The sequence below is a fragment of the Scyliorhinus canicula genome, chromosome 3, assembly GCF_902713615.1.
Source record: "Scyliorhinus canicula chromosome 3, sScyCan1.1, whole genome shotgun sequence".
NCBI lineage: Eukaryota > Metazoa > Chordata > Chondrichthyes > Carcharhiniformes > Scyliorhinidae > Scyliorhinus > Scyliorhinus canicula.
In genome coordinates this window covers 38,519,945-38,536,250 of record NC_052148.1, presented here as the reverse complement: position 1 = coordinate 38,536,250, position 16,306 = coordinate 38,519,945, and the positions used below count along the sequence as shown (strand labels likewise).

Below are 16,306 nucleotides of genomic sequence, written 5' to 3'. Positions count from 1 at the left end.
GGGGCTGAGTTCAGACAGACCCCATTTCTCCTTGAGCTAGGGGCTTATCCCACAGCGTGCCAGTTATGAATCTTTAGAGAAGCCATAAACGCTCTTGAAGGGGTGGCACGGTGGTCCGGCCCTGAGCCACTGTCCGTGTGGAATTTGCACATTCTCCCATGTCTGCGCTGGTCTCACCCCCACAACCCAAAGATGTGCAGGGTAGGTGGATTGGCCACAATAAACTGCCCCTTAATTGGAAAAAATTAAAAAAGTAAAAAAAAAAGTAAAAGTAAATGCTCTTGAAGAGTGGGTAGGATCTGTAGAACTGTCAGCTGTCAAGTTATTTAAATTGTCAACATTTTTTAAAATAACAAAAACTGGCAGTCTATTGGCTGGATTCTCCGTCCGGCCATGGCAGCGGGATTCTTCGGTCCCACTGCAGTGAATGGGAGATTTGGTTGAGCACCAAATTCTCTGTCCTAACTAGCAGCAGTAGTGGGGCAGACTCGCAACAGAGAATCCCAGCCTATGTCTGAGAGAGTTGTAAAAAATCTGTTTCAAGTGGTTGTTGATGAAACAACTAAAGGTGGTTGGGCCTCGGACACTACCCTGAGTAACTCCTGCAGTGATGATAGGCCTCCAACTTTCACACTATTTTCCTTTGTGCGAGGTATGGCTCCAAATTTGTTATTAAAGAATTAGCTGTCTTTGATATGGGGTTATGACTGTAAATGTTTATTTTTATGGGGGATTAAGTACTTGAGTTTATTTAAATGTATTGAATTCAAATTCACAAATATGGGGAAGTTTCTTTTGCATATTATAGTGAACTCTGTGATAGATATTTAGAACTTCATTAAATTTCATTTCAGAATGGCTCCTGAAGTTTTCTTAACGTAGATACTGAGCGAGTTGTGATTGAGGGCAAAGGTGGTGGGTAGAGGGGGCATGAGTTGGCACTAAATTGACTTAGGGGGCTAGAAGGGTCCATCAAGATTTGTGGAGGTCAGGAATTGGTATGAAGGGTATGAGGGACCATTAGAAGTGGGTGGGGGCATGTGTTGGTATTGGGAGTAGGTGGGGGTGAGGGGATGTGTGGGGTGAAGGCTAATGGGCCTAATATTTAAGAAAACTGGGACACAACTGAAATGTTTTGTTTTTAAACAGGCTGCCTCAACATTCAGCAGCACTAGTTACCTCTCCTCTGATCTGGATCCGGGTGCAGTGGGCCTAGCTTCATCCGTCGTCTCCCCCCCCCCCCCCCACCCCACCCCCCGCATTATATCCTCACACTGTATTGTACACACTCCCCCCCCCCCCCCCCCCCCCCCCCCCCCCCCATTTATAAAACCCAAAAATCTATTGTCCTTTGCCATGGCTTTAACTCCTAGCACTCATACTTCCAGAGGTAGCATATTTGAACCAGTAGGTCACTCTGTTCATTCACATTCTTCATTATCTTTCTATGAAATGTATACTCCCAGCACAAGTCATCACTGCTAGAGAACAATACTGAATAACTAGAAATAAATATAGCTAAGATTTATTTGAGAGATGGTGAACCACATCTTGAAGTTTCACAAGACCGAGACTCCAAAATACTGAATTCTGACAAGGTTGTTTTGACAAGGCTGTTCAATACTGGGCCATATGCAATACACATAGCAATTTCTACACAACTAAAACCCAATATAAAACAAGGTAGTGGCAGGTGTTGAATATATATTCAATTTGGACACACCTATTACAAAGCTTTTCAGTACATTACTAAAAATGACTGTGACAAATTTCAAAAAATTAGTGCATTTTACAGCTGAAGCAGGTAAACAGACCAAGAAAGCATGCAACAATATGCAATGACCAGAACAGCCTTATTAGCAGCAACCCAGATTTTACCAAAGCTGGGTAATTCAGAAAGAAAGTGTGAAATTACAACAAGAATGAGTGATTCAGATATCTTGAAAAGTTGATCATATGGTAAATGGTTTCAAGGGGACTGAGTGGTACAGGTACTCTCATATTCTTAGTGAGAGTTAATGGTGCATACCAGTGGATCAATTTTCCATTTTTACAGCACTTGTTTTCCTAGTCAGTGGCAATATCTCCCCTACAACAGTCACACATAGTCATGATGATAGTATCAAATGTATTATCACGTGCAGCAATTCAGTGATTTTAGGAAGATTTTTGAGGTAGGAATATGGAGTAAAGTCTTTCATCTGGCAAAACAGAATATCTTTCATGAACATTTTCCAAGCTTGCTGAAGCAAAAACAACTTGAAGAACTGTTTTCTGTGGTGCATGCTTCATCAATTGCTGCAAAATTTCATAAATACTTGATATAATCATGGGATTCCCACACACATTCATCCAATCACTATCTACAAATACAAATCCAACTATTATACTCTTGGCAAACTAGTTATACTACTGATTATGGAGGTAAAAATTAAATGCAATGAAAAATTAAATTAAATTAAATGTGATACAGCTCTAACAACACTCAAGAAGCTCAACACCAATCAGGACAAAGCGACCCGTTTGATTGGCACCCCACCCACCACCTCCAACATTCACTCCTTCCACCAGCAGTGTGCACCATTAACAAGATGCACTGCAGTAACTGACCAAGGCTCCTTTGACAGCATCTTCCAAACCCACAATTTCTACCGCCTGGAAGGGCAAGAACAGCAGATGCATGGGAACCATCCAAGCCATACACCATCTTAATTTGGAAATATCTCACTATTCCTTCACTGTCGCTGGGTCAAACTCCTGGAACTCCCTCCCTAAGGATGTACCTACACCATGGACTGCTGCGGTTCAAAGCGATGCCTCACCACACCTTGAAAAGGGCAATAAAAATGCTGGTCTAGCCAGTGTTGCCCCTTTTAATAATGAGGCTCTATTTATAATATGATGTTATGTCCCAACAGCGTCGCCAATATTGTGGGTATTTCTATTTATCTCGGTGAACCACAAGTCTTTCCCTTATATCGGTCAAATGACCACATTAGTTCAAAAGATGGTTTATTTACATACACAAGAGTTACCTCGACATGCAAACACAATATCTACTACGAGTTAAACTACCACCTATCAGCTACAATAACCTATACTTAACTTCAGGGCGACCGGCACTGTGCAAATGGATAAGGCCTTTATCTGGATTTCACTTGGCTGGTTCGAAGAAAGTGGCTCTGTCTTTGCTGGGCTCATCCATCAGGTAGCGATCGTTGGTTTTGAACTTGGCTGGCTGTTCCTGCTACAGTAGGCTGGCACAGGCCGGATCCAAAAGAGACAGAACACATGGCTGTGTCCCCTTTCATCCTTCTGGGATTTCGCGCTCTTTGGGGCGGTCCTTGATCTTGGACCCAATAGTTCGACAGGGCTCTGATCACGGTCTTCAATTTCGGCCAATAAAGGGAAGGGTGCCTTGGTAGCTGGGTGGGTCCTTAGCGGTCATTGACCTTGGCAGTTGGGCTCTCTGAGTAAGGGGAGTGGCGCCGATCAGTCTGTGGCTGTACCGGTTTGATAATTGGAGTCCTATTGTTCTGGGGAATGGGCCATTAAAATGCAAACGAGCGGGGGTTTCGATCAGGTCTAGCTACCTGCGTTTCAAATACACAGAAGCTCTGTATCTGCCTGAGTCCTGGATTGGCCACAGAACATAGAACATAGAACAGTACAGCACAGAACAGGCCCTTCGGCCCTCGATGTTGTGCCGAGCAATGATCACCCTACTCAAACCCACGTATCCACCTATACCCGTAACCCAACAACCCCCCCCTCCTTAACCTTACTTTTTAGGACACTACGGGCAATTTAGCATGGCCAATCCACCTAACCCGCACATCTTTGGACTGTGGGAGGAAACCGGAGCACCCGGAGGAAACCCACGCACACACGGGGAGGACGTGCAGACTCCGCACAGACAGTGACCCAGCCGGGAATCGAACCTGGGACCCTGGAGCTGTGAAGCATTTATGCTAACCACCATGCTACCGTGCTGCCCCTGTTTATGTTATGTTTAGATTGCCGAGCATCAAATTACATACAAACATTTTTCAGCCAGAAGTGCCGAGTGGACGATCCATATTGGTCTCCTCCAGAGATCACCAGCATTACAGATGCCAGTCTTCAGCAAAATCGATTCACCCCACGTGATATCAAGAAACGGCTGAAAGAGCTGGGTACTTCAATATGGGCCCTGACAATACTCCGGTAATAGTACTGAAGACCTGTGCTCAATAACTTGCCGTGCCACTCAGTTCCTGACCTCATTACAGCCTTGATTCAAACATGGACAAAAGAGCTGAATGCCAGAGGTGGGATGAGAGTGGCTGCCCTTGACATTGAGGCAACATTTGACCGAGTGTGGCATCAAGGAGCCCTAGCTAAACTGAAGTCAATGGGAATCAGGGGAAAACTCTCCACTGGTTGAGTCATACCTAGCATGAAGGAAATGGTCATGGTTTTTGGACATCAGTCATCTCAGATCCGGGACATCACTGCAGACGTATCCTAGGCTGAACCATCTTCAGCTGCTTCATCAATGACCTTCCTTCCAACATAAGATCAGGCCTGAGGATGTTTGCTGATGATTGCACAATGTTCAGCAACATTCATGACTCCTCAGACACTGAAGTAGTCTACGTGCAAATTCAGCAAGGCCTAGAAAATATCCTGGCTTGGGCTGACAAGTGACAAGTAACATTTGTGCCACACAAGTGCCAGGCAATGGCCATCTCCAAGAAGAGAGAATCAAATCATTGCCTCTTGACATTCAATGACATTACCAACACTGAATCCCCCACAATCAACATCCTGGGGATTACCATTGATCACAGACTGAACCAGACTAGCCATATAAATACTGTGGCTACAAGAGGTCAGGAGTTAGGAATCCTGCAGCGAGTAACTCACCTACTGACTCCCAAAAGCCTGTTTACCACCTACAAGGCACAAGTCAGGACTGTAATGGAATACTCTCCACTTGCCTGGATGAGTGCAGCTCCAATAACACTCAAGAAGCTCAACACCATCCAGGAAAAAGCAGCTTGCTTGATTGGCACCCCTTCCACCAACAGACACCCATCCACCACTGACACACAATAGCAGCAATGTGTACCATCTACAAGATACACTGCAAGAACTCACCAAAGGACAATGGCAGCACATACATGGGAACACGACCATCTGGAGGTTCCTCTCCAAGTCACTCACCATCTTGGGTTGGAAATATATAGCTGCTCCTTCACTGTCGCTGGGTCAAAATCCTGGAATTCTGTCCCTAATATCACAGTGGTTGTACCTATACCACATGGACTGCAGCTCTGCAGCTCACCACCACATTCTCAAGTGCAATTAGGGATGGGCAACAAATGCTGCCCTAGCCAGCAAAGCCCACATACTGTGAAATGGATTTCTTTAAAAACCGTCCCTCATAAGACACCCCCTTCATCCAAGCAATCAGCCTAATGAATCTTTACTGAACTGATGCCAATTAAGTATATCCTTCCTTAAGTATATGTCCAAAACATTGCACAATTCTGCAGGAGCAGTCTCACCAATGCCCTTTACATTTGGAGGAAGACTTCCCTACTTTTATATTCTATTCGCCTAGCAATAAAAGTCAATATCCCATTTGCCTTCCTAATTACTTGCTCATCTGTACGTTAATATTTTGTGCTTCTGGCACTATGACACCCAGATCCCTCTGTACTACAGTGTTCTGCAGTCTCTCTCCATTTCAACAATATTCTGCTTTTCTATTCTTCCTGCCAAAGTGGACAAACTCACAATTTACCACATCATCCATCTGTCATTTTTTGCCCAGTTACTTAACTTATCTATATCCCTTTGCAGACTCTTTGTATTCTCTTCACACAGTGCTTTCCAACTACCTTTGTATTATCAGAAATTTGGCTAATTTACAGGCTGTCCCTTCATCCAGGTCTTTAATATTGATCATGGGCCCGCATGTGGCGCAGTGGTTAGCACTGGGACTATGGCGCTGAGGACCCGGGTTCAAATCCCGGCCCTGGGTCACTCTCCATGTGGAGTTTGCACATTCTCCCTGTGTTTGGGCGAGTTTCATTCCCACAACCCAAAATGTGCAGGATAGGTGGATTGGCCACGCTAAATTGCCCCTTAATTGGAAATAAGATAATTGGGTATTCTAAATTTTTAAAAAAATATTGATCATAAATAGTTGAGGCCCCAGCACTGATCCCTGCGGCACTCCACTAGCTTGCCAACCTGAAAATTACCCATTTAATCCTACTCCATGTCCTGTTAGTTAGCTCATCCTTTAATCATACAAATATATTACCCGCCAATAACATGTGCTCTCCGACAGTAACCTTTTACATGGGACCTTATCAACTACGTTTTGGAATGCTAAATACAACTGCTGGGTTGCTTTTATCTACCCTGCTTGTTACATCCTCAAAGAACTCTAATAAATCTGTCATACACAAATTCCCTTTCATATAAGCAATTTGACTCTGTCTCATAGTACCATGATTTTTTACTCCCCCCTTAATAATGGATTCCAGCCTTTTCCCAATGGCAGATGTTGGGCTAACACCCCTTTAGTTTCCCGCTTTCTGTCTCCCATTCCTCTTGAACAGAGGGATTACATTCGTGGTTTTTCAGTCCCCTAGGACCTTTCCAGAATCTAAGGAATTTTGCAAAGTTACAAACAATGCATCCACTATCTCTGCAGCTACTTCTTCAAGACTCTAGGATGCAGGCCATCAGATCGAGGGGACTTGGCAGCCTTTAATCCCATTGTTTTTCCCATGACTTTTTTCTCTTGTGATTGTTTTGCATTCCTCTCTCCCTTTTGCCCCTTGATTTTCTTGGAATGCTTTTTGTATACCTGTCTTCACAGTAAAAGACAAAATACTTGATCAAAGTGTCTGCCATTTCCTCTCTACCCATTACGAATTCCTCTGACTTACCATCTAAGATAGCAATGTTCATCTTGGCTACTGTTACGAAAGACAGATATTAGGAAATTGGGTCCAGAAATGGGATCAACGATGTAGTCGTCAATTTAGGGGTTAAACAGACTGAGGGAAAAACAGTCAGAGGGATACGCCCACACCTGACCGGAGTTACATTGTCCCATTCAGACTTGAACACACTGATGGGAATACACAGGATGCCAGGGTGATGCACTCGCAATCCACTGACCTTCAGGATACTCTTGTTTGACCAGCCACTACCCCATTAGAGTCTGATGGCCTCTCTTGTCTGTAGGTTAGTTGCATATCAGTGGCATGGCTCTGTTCCTTTGTATAAATGGGAGTGGGAAATCAAACAGCCAAGATAACAACGATGGGTTCAAGTCTGGGCATCTAGGAGAGAACCTTTGTTTGAGGGGCTGGGCGGAGCTCTGTGAGAGAGAAAGAATCCTGTTTGTGAACAGGTGAGGAGAGGGATTTGAAACATCACCGAAAGAGGTCATGGAAAGCTGCTCCAGGAAATGTTTGCAAAAAGGATTCTGAAGGAACTTCACTAACAGCAGAAAAATTGCTTCATAAATGCAAGTGTCACCTTTGCCTGCCTGTGTAAGAGAATGAGAGTTGTATGTTCCTTTGACGTGCTGTTTAATGGGAACTCGCGTGTCAGGATTAAGAAACTACATGTTATTGTTAGCGTTGAAGTTTAAAAGTTAAATATTATTTTTTCTTTTGTTTTAATCAAGTTCGTTCATAAAATAACCAAGCCCTATTTTTTATATGATCACTCCTGGATCAAATCAATCTTTCCGCACCACCTTAAAACTTAAAAATGTTATGATTCTGGTCCAGTACCTTAGACACTGTTCAGAGCTGACCAGGCATCTGTAATACTACTGATTCGCTTTTTATATATTTGTAGAAGTTTTTACTGTTTTACGTGCTAATTTTCTCCCATATTTCTCCCTCATTTTACTTTTGTCATCGGGGGAGGGGGGGGGGGGGTGGGGTGGATTCAGTTGTATGGGAAATTAGAAAATCAAAGTTACAGGAGAAGGTAGGTGTGCAGGTTAGTGACGAGCCTGATTGTTACCAGAAAATAATAATAATAATCATAATAATAATCTTTATTCTCACAAGTAGGCTTACATTAACATTGCAATGAAACGACTGTGAAAATTCTCTAATCATCACATTCCGGCACCTGTTCGGGTACACAGAGGGAGAATTCAGAATGTCCAAATTACCTAACAGCACGCCTTTTGGGGCTTGTGGGAGGAAACCGGAGCACCCGGAGGAAACCTACGCAGACACGGGGAGAACATGCAGACTCCACATAGACAGTGATCCAAGTCGGGAATCGAGCCTGGGAATCTGGCGCTGTGAAGCAACAATGCAGACCACTGTGTTACCATGCTACCCTCTTCTGAAAAGTAGCAGCAGGCCCCATCATGGACTGCCATCTCCCTTTGCTACTTGTGCTCTGCAGGTAGTTCCAACTTCCTGGTTATGCTCGGTGTCACTGATTGGGAGCTGAGCTCGTCACTAGCCCAATCAGGGCATTTGAATTTTAAGGTGCGTTATGTGAGCTACGCAGGTGTTGCATGGGTACTGGGATCCAGAAATTATCCTGGTGTCCAGTTCCAGACCCTGATTTGAAAATCAAGCCCTATGTTTCTCTCTATCCCCTTTTCCAAATGCATCGCCCCACAATTTTCCATATAAAATTCCGCCTGCCACTTGTCCGCCCATTCTATTAGGCTATCTATGTCCTGTTGCAGTCAATTATAACATTCTCATGATTTGCAACAAGTCATGTAATGTATTAAATGTGGCAGCCAATTTACATACAGCAAGGTCCCACAAGCAGCAATGTGACAATGACCAGATAATATGCTTTTCATGGTATTGGTTGAAGGATAAATATTGTCCAGGATATCAGGTTTAAATTCCCTGCTCTTCTTTGAAATAGTGTCACAGGATCTTTTGCATTCATCTCACCTGGCAGATGGAGATTCAATTTAACGTCTCATCCCCAAGAGAAGCCCTCTGGCTTCATCAGAGTATCAACAGCAAGCCACTCACCAACCTGTCTTAGAAACATATCAACGTCCCTTCACTATCGCTGGGTCAAAATCTTGGAACACCTCCCTAACAGCACCTTCTGAAGGGCAATTTAGAATAGGCAATAAATGCTGACAAAGTCAGGGACACCCACAAACAATGCTCTGAAATGCGTGACTTCATTACAAACCTTGATCCGATCCTGACGTTCACAAAATCTCCCATTGGGCATAGGTGCTCGGCACATGTGGTTTACAGGTTCAAACTTTCCTGCAAAGGTGATGTATCTGGTTTGTGCGTCTGCTGATCCCTTCGTCTCCGGCTCATTCTGCATTTCATCGTTGGATGCCCAAAATCGATGCGGAGTGTCAATTCTAGCAAATATTAAAGATATCTGTATGAAACATAAAATCCACCTAGTAGGGATGTATGTTACAATGGCATGATTTGTCAAACATATTACAACATTTTACATTGAACATTCGTGTTAGATGCAATTCAGTGATATGGTGATAAACTAGTACATTAAATCATTCTGCCGGAGTCGCTGGCTCTGGACTCCTGCCAGTGAGTCACAGACCATAAGTTTAAGGAGCAGAATTAGGCCATTTGGCCAATCGCATCTCCTCCACCATTCGATCATGGCTGATATGTTTCTCGTCCCCATTGTCCTGCCTTCTCCCTGTAACCGCTGATCTCCTTCTTAATCAAGAACCTGTCTATCTCTATCTTAAAGACACTCAAGTGATTTGGACTCCACAACCTTCCGTGTGGCAAAGAGTTCCACAGGGCTGATAATGTGCCTGCATACAGCACCCTCAGTGCTCTGCTATTAAGACACCACAGCTATAGGCAAAGGTGCCAGATTACACTTCAAAAGTACTTAGGTAATAGAGGGAAATTAATAAATGGATTATTTGGGATCATATACAAAAAGTAAAACCGCTGAAGTGTTGCACCCAAAATGATAACCTGCTTTTCTCATTTGACTAATCCACTTATACAGCATTTATCGTTGTTCTAATGGTACGAAAAATCAGAAATATCAAATACTATTCCAAATCGAAACAAATATTTATTCTGATGTCTATAAATCTAGCACTGTGATCATGAAAGTGAATGCGTCTGTGCATCTTGGGTCTGACAAAAGCAAAGGGTAGAATGACCTCTGGTGGCTATACTTGTATGTTACCATTAAAAAGGTTCAGCTGTCAGGCTGCTACATTATACTCAAGAGTAGACGTGTACAACATGTCCAGAGAAATGTGCAAAAGTGATTCAAATGATTGTGGAAATCATTGAAATGTAATCAAAACAATGAAAAGTAAATAATATGCAAATGTACCTGTAAAATGAAAATTGACCATTGCAGCGCAATGCGGTAGCATCATGTGATGGGAACATAGATTTGTGCCCCCAGTCTCATGATGCACTGTCTCCAATCTTAGTTTTGCTGTGCTTGTGTTTTGGGAATAAGAGGTCAGGCTAACTGGCCTGAATCTGTCTGTTTTCTCTTTTCCTCCTTGATTGAAGAGCTGAGTTACATTTGCTACCCTCTAATCCGCAGGGACCGCTCTAGAATCTAGTGAATTCTGGAAGATCAAATCCCATCGATCCACCACCTCCACAAAACCCTAGGGTATAAAACATCAGGTCCTGGCAATTTGGTGGCTTTTAGTCCCATTACTTTTTCCAGTAGCTTTGTTTCACTAATACTAATTACCTTTCGTTCCTCACTCTTGGTTTCCCACAATTTCAGGTCAGTTCTTTGCATCTTGTAATGTGAAGGCAGACAACAAATACTTGTTTAGCATCTTTACCATTTCCTTATTCCCCATAAAACTTCTCCAAGAATCTATTATGAAGGGCATGGTTACAGAGTGTTTGGAAAATCACAATTTGATTCGGCAGAGTCAACATATGTCAAACGTTCTTTTCATAAAACCTATCTCTTAATGTTTTTTGAGGGTGGAATCAATAGACTAGATAAGGGGGAACCAGTGGATAGTGTATATTTCTATTTTTAGGTCACCCGCTGAAAGATAGACACCGAAGACAGCCCTGCCATTTCTTTATTGACCGTTATAATTTCTTCTGCCCTGCCTCTAATTGACAAACATTTACATTCACTAATCTCTTCCTCTGTACACACTTGTGAAAGCTCTTGCAATCTGTTTTTATATTTCTTGCCAGTTTACTCTCGCATTCTATTTTTCCCCTCTTTATCAATTTATTTTTCACGCTGATTTTTCAATCCTCGGATTTACTCATCTTATTGAAGCATTGTAAGACACTTGTTGAATCAAAACAATCCTTAACAATCCTCCCCACGGTTATATCACTTTTCCATGCAGTTTTAAAGGAATATATATTTGTTAAGAAATATGAATTATTGCTTTAAATGTTTGCCATTGCATTTCTACAATTAAATGTTTTAATCCAATTTCCTAATCTACCTCAGCAGACCCATCCCCTGTACCACTGTAATTGGCTTTGTTTAAATTTAAAACCTGAGCTTGGACTTAAGCCATGGGTTCTCAGGTATTAAAAATACGTACTTGACCAGTATCCAGAAAAAGCAGAAAAGCATAAGATAAGAATATAGCTCAGTGTGAATTTTCCTCAGGGGAGAGGACAAGTTGGAGTTGTTAGAAATTGTATCAGGTTACCTTGTGGGCTGAAGAAGAGCTATCTCGATGTCACAGGAGCATCAGCTATAAGTGTTTCAGTAGTTTTAAGGGCTAATAACCACAATCAGACACACTTAAGAGAAGATGCTTCGAAAACTTCCGTCTTCCAATTTTCCTCCAGGCAAAAAACAGATCACGTGGCCAGTGGCAGATCCACGACTGCCACAAATCAAATGTTTCCCTTGCTTGGCAATGGCTTGGCTACACTTAAAACATCGAGGATGCAGACTACACAGTGATGCAGCAATTTTCTCTGCCTGCTATCAGTAAGCAACAGCCTGCAGTGTCACACTGCTAAATCTCTAGCCTTTCTTTTTAAGAAGTTATTTTAATTTTAACATTTTCCTTTCCACTTAAATGTAATGTTTTGCTGAAGATAACACTCCAGCTATAATTATGGCAGTAATAGTTCAAGACGCCGGGTTTCAACTGAGTATACATAAAATCAGACTCGCTCCCACCTTACCTCTTGTTGCTTTGGAAAAAGGGGAAACGCTCAGACTGATAGTTCTGACTACCTGGTCCTGCACTTGTCCTCTGAGCCTCAGCACTGGTTCCCTACAATAACTTTGAAAACCAATACAAATGTATGAATTAGGAATTGGCCAAGCCGCCCCTCGAGTATGCTCAATAAGATCATGGCTGATCTAATTTTAACCTTAACTTCATATTCCTGTCTACCCCCGATAACCTTTTACCTCATTGTTTTTCTACTTCAGCCTTAAAATATATTTAAAGACTCTGCCTCAACCATTCCTTGAGGAAGAAAATTCCAAAGTCGTGCAACTCTCAGAGAAAAAACAGTTCTGTCTCAAACAGGCAACCTCTTATTTTTAAACATGAATCCCAAGTTCTGTATTCTCCCACAAGAGGAAACACCCTCTCCATATACACCCCGTCACGTCCCCTCAGGATCTTAAAGGTTTCAATCAAGTCGCCTCTCACTCTTCTAAACTCCAGTGGATAAAAACATAGCCAGTCCAGCCTTTCCTCAGAAGACAACCCATCCATTACAGGCATTAATCTCTTGAAACCGTACCCACCTCTAGTAAATTCTGTAAAATTAAAACAAATGCATCAACTATCTCACTAGCCCACTTATTTTAAGACCCGAGGATGAAGTCCATCGGGTCCTGGGGACTGGTCAATCTGCAGTTCCAACACTTTGCTGAGTACCACATCCCTGGTGATTGTAATTATTTCAAGTAACTCCCTCCCTTCCAATTCCAGATTTACAGCTATTTCTGGGATGTTACTTACATCCTCTATAATGAAGATTGATGCAAATTTATCTGCCATTGACTTATTTTTCATTATTAACTCCCAGACTCACTTTCTATAGGAACAATAATCACTTTAACTATTTTCTTTTTAAAATATCTGTTGAAACGCTTACTAACTTTCTTTATATTTCTAGCTAACTTTCTCTCGTACTCTTGACGACAAGATTAATAGGGAGGGAAAAAATGTTCTTTGCTATTTTTTGTATTCTGTTCTAGCTGGCACCCATCTTTGCACAATTATATGCTTTTTCTTTAAGTTTGATAGTACTTTCAATTTTTTTAAGATAAAAACATGATGGATCCATCCCTTGGAATTTTTCTTTCTCATTGGAATGTATCTATTCTGTGCATTATGAAATATCCCATGTCTGCCACTGCACCTCTATTGACCTATCCCTTAACTCAAATTGTCAGTTCTCTTTCGCTAGCTATGGTTCCATGCCACCAGTAATAGCCCTTATTAAAGGATCCACAAATGGAATCTCACCAGTCTGACGGAGGAAGTAAAAAAAAGACCTGCAAAGATGGAACACACTCCCACTCTCCCTGGCGGGGAGAGTCCAGACAATCAAAATGAACGTACTGTCCAGGTACCTCTTCCTACTTAGATCCATCCCGATCTACATCCCCAAGGCCTTTTTCAAAGCACTAGACAAACTAATCATGGCGTTCGTATGGGTGGGAAGAATGCTAGGACCCCAAAGAAGGTCCTACAAAAAACAAAATCCAGGGGGAGGGGCTAGCCTTCCCAAACCTACAATTCTACCACTGGGCGGCGACGGCCGAGCAAATAAGGGGATGGATCAAGGAGCCAAAAGCCAAGTGGGTGCATGCGGAAGAGGCTTCCTGCATGGCAACCTCCCTCCGGTCCCTCGCCACTTCAACACTCCCATCCCCACCCAAAAAACACTCCAGCAGGCCGATGGTGATAGCCACCCTCCAGTCCTGGAACCAACTACGGCAGCAATTTGGCCTGATTAAAACGTCGGACAAAGCTCCCATCTGCAACAACCATAGGTTCACACCAGCGCTGACTGACGCCACCTTCAAAAGGTGGGGACAGGATGGAGGGACACTGACAGTCAGGGACCAATACACGAATGGCAGGATCGCAACACTGGACGAACTGACAGAGAAATTCCAGCTAGCCAGGGCGAACGAGCTAAGGTATCTACAACTCAAAAGCTTCCTACGAAAGGAGACAAGGACATACCCACAACCGCCACGACAGACATTACTGGAAGAGTTACTGGACGCAAGCATCCTAGATAAAGAAAACTGTAGCAACACGTATGACCGACTGGTAGAAAGGGTCGACACCATACTGGACGCAACAAGAAAGAAATGGGAGGACCTGGGGACTGAAATAGGGTGGGGACTCTGGAGCGAAGCACTGCATAGGGTCAACTCCACCGCCACGTGCGCAAGGCTCAGCCTGACGCAACTAAAAGTGGTACGAGAGCCTACTTCATAGAAGATTATCATAGAATTTACAGTGCAGAAGGAGGCCATTCAACCCATCAAGTCTGCACCAGCTCCTGGAAAGAGCACCCTACCCAAGGTCAACACCTCCACCCTATCCCCATAACCCAGTAACCCCAACCAAAGGGCAATTGTGGACACTAAGGGCAATTTATCATGGCCAATCCACCTAACCTGCACATCTTTGAACTGTGGGAGGAAACCGGAGCACCCGGAGGAAACCACGCACACACGGGGAGATATGCAGACTCCGCACAGACAGTGACCCAAGCTGGAATCGAACCTCGGACCATGGAGCTGTGAAGCAATTGTGCTATCCACAATGCTACGGTGCTGCCCCACAAGAACCCGTATGAGTAAGTTCTTCCCGGAGATGGAGGATAGATGTGAACGGTGCCAAGGAGGCCCGGCCAACCACGCCCACATGTTCTGGTCTTGCCCCAGACTGGAGGGGTACTGGACAGCCTTCTTCGAGGCAATGTCCAAAGTGGTGGGGATGAGGGTGGAGCCATGCCCGATAGTGGCGGTCTTCGGGGTTTCAGACCAGCCAGATCTATTCCTGGGGAGGAGGGCGGACGCCCTTGCCTTTGCCTCCCTGATCACCCGCCGTAGAATCCTGTTCAGCTGGTGGTCAGCAGCACCTCCCAAATCTTGAGACTGGCTGTCCGACCTCTCAGAATCTCTCCAAATGGAGAAAATCAAATTCGCCTTCCGAGGGTCAGACGACGGCTTTCACAGAACGTGGGAGCCATTCACCCAATTGTTCCAGGACCTGTTTGTGGCCAACGAACAAACAGAAGAATAGCCAGGTAGCCAAGGGTCAGGGTAAAATAGCCTAAGCATGAGAGGGATAGATAGACCGGGAGAGGGGGGCGGGACAGCTAAACCTGAGAGGAAAGAAAGGCGAACCACAGGGGGGGGCAGGGAAGAGGGAAGAGACAGGGAACAAGAGAGGCGAACCAGGAAGGTGGGAGGGGAGGCAGGAAAATGATAGCTGGAAGGAGGGCACGGGAAACGATAACAAACCTGGCATCTACAGGAACAGAAAACAAGGAGAATACAGGCGAAAGACGGGAGGAATGGCTGAAGCGGTGAGACGACAATGGCAGCGAGATCCATCCGGGAGAAGCAAGTGACAACACCAGCACCAGACCCATGCGAGTATTGCCCTCTGTAACTGTTTCTCCGGCACCCAAATGAATATCTGCCCCCCACCCCTCCCCCCCCACAAACAGTTGCCTATTTATATGTTATAAATAATTTTGCCAGTTGTACAGAGTTGCTGCAGTTGAGCTGGTGCATAATACCCTACCAGTTATTTTATTTTATTTTTTATGATTACTTTTTTTTGGTATGTTTGTGTGTGCCCTTCTCTTCTATAAATATATACACATATATACATATATATATATATTATTCTGTGTACATAACAGTAAATATACTTTGCTCAAAAAAACAATAAAAAACATTTATAAAAAAAGTAATTGCCCTTATTTAAGTCTAAAATACTAGTCCCAGACCCACTCTTCTCTCCCTCAAACGCCAAGTAAAATTCTCATTGTTGCCTAGGGGCATCTTCACGATGAGTTCATTAATTAATCCTATCACAATGCACAATGCCAGGCCTAGTTTATCCCGCTCTCTGGTTGGCTGAAGAATGTGCTGATCTAATAAATTAGCCTGAAAATATTCTATATATTTGTCACCTACGCCGTCTCTGTCCATCTGATTTTTCCAGCCTATTTGTAGATTAAAATCACCTATGAGGGGGCAGCACGGTGGCGCAGTGGGTTAGCCCTGCTGCCTCACGGCGCCGAGGTCCCAGGTTCGATCC

At 43.7% G+C, this 16,306-nt stretch overlaps 1 protein-coding gene across 5 annotated transcripts in view; it reads right to left on the bottom strand.

The window, feature by feature from the left end:
- The window catches only part of uvssa (UV-stimulated scaffold protein A), a 112,063-nt gene that overhangs the window by 35,837 nt on the left and 59,920 nt on the right, over positions 1–16,306 (bottom strand). For all 5 annotated transcript variants that reach the window (XM_038793335.1, XM_038793338.1, XM_038793336.1 and 2 more), the window contains one exon: positions 9,208–9,391. In XM_038793335.1, coding sequence (XP_038649263.1) covers positions 9,208–9,391 — 184 coding nt within the window. The remainder of the gene's footprint in view (positions 1–9,207; positions 9,392–16,306) is intronic.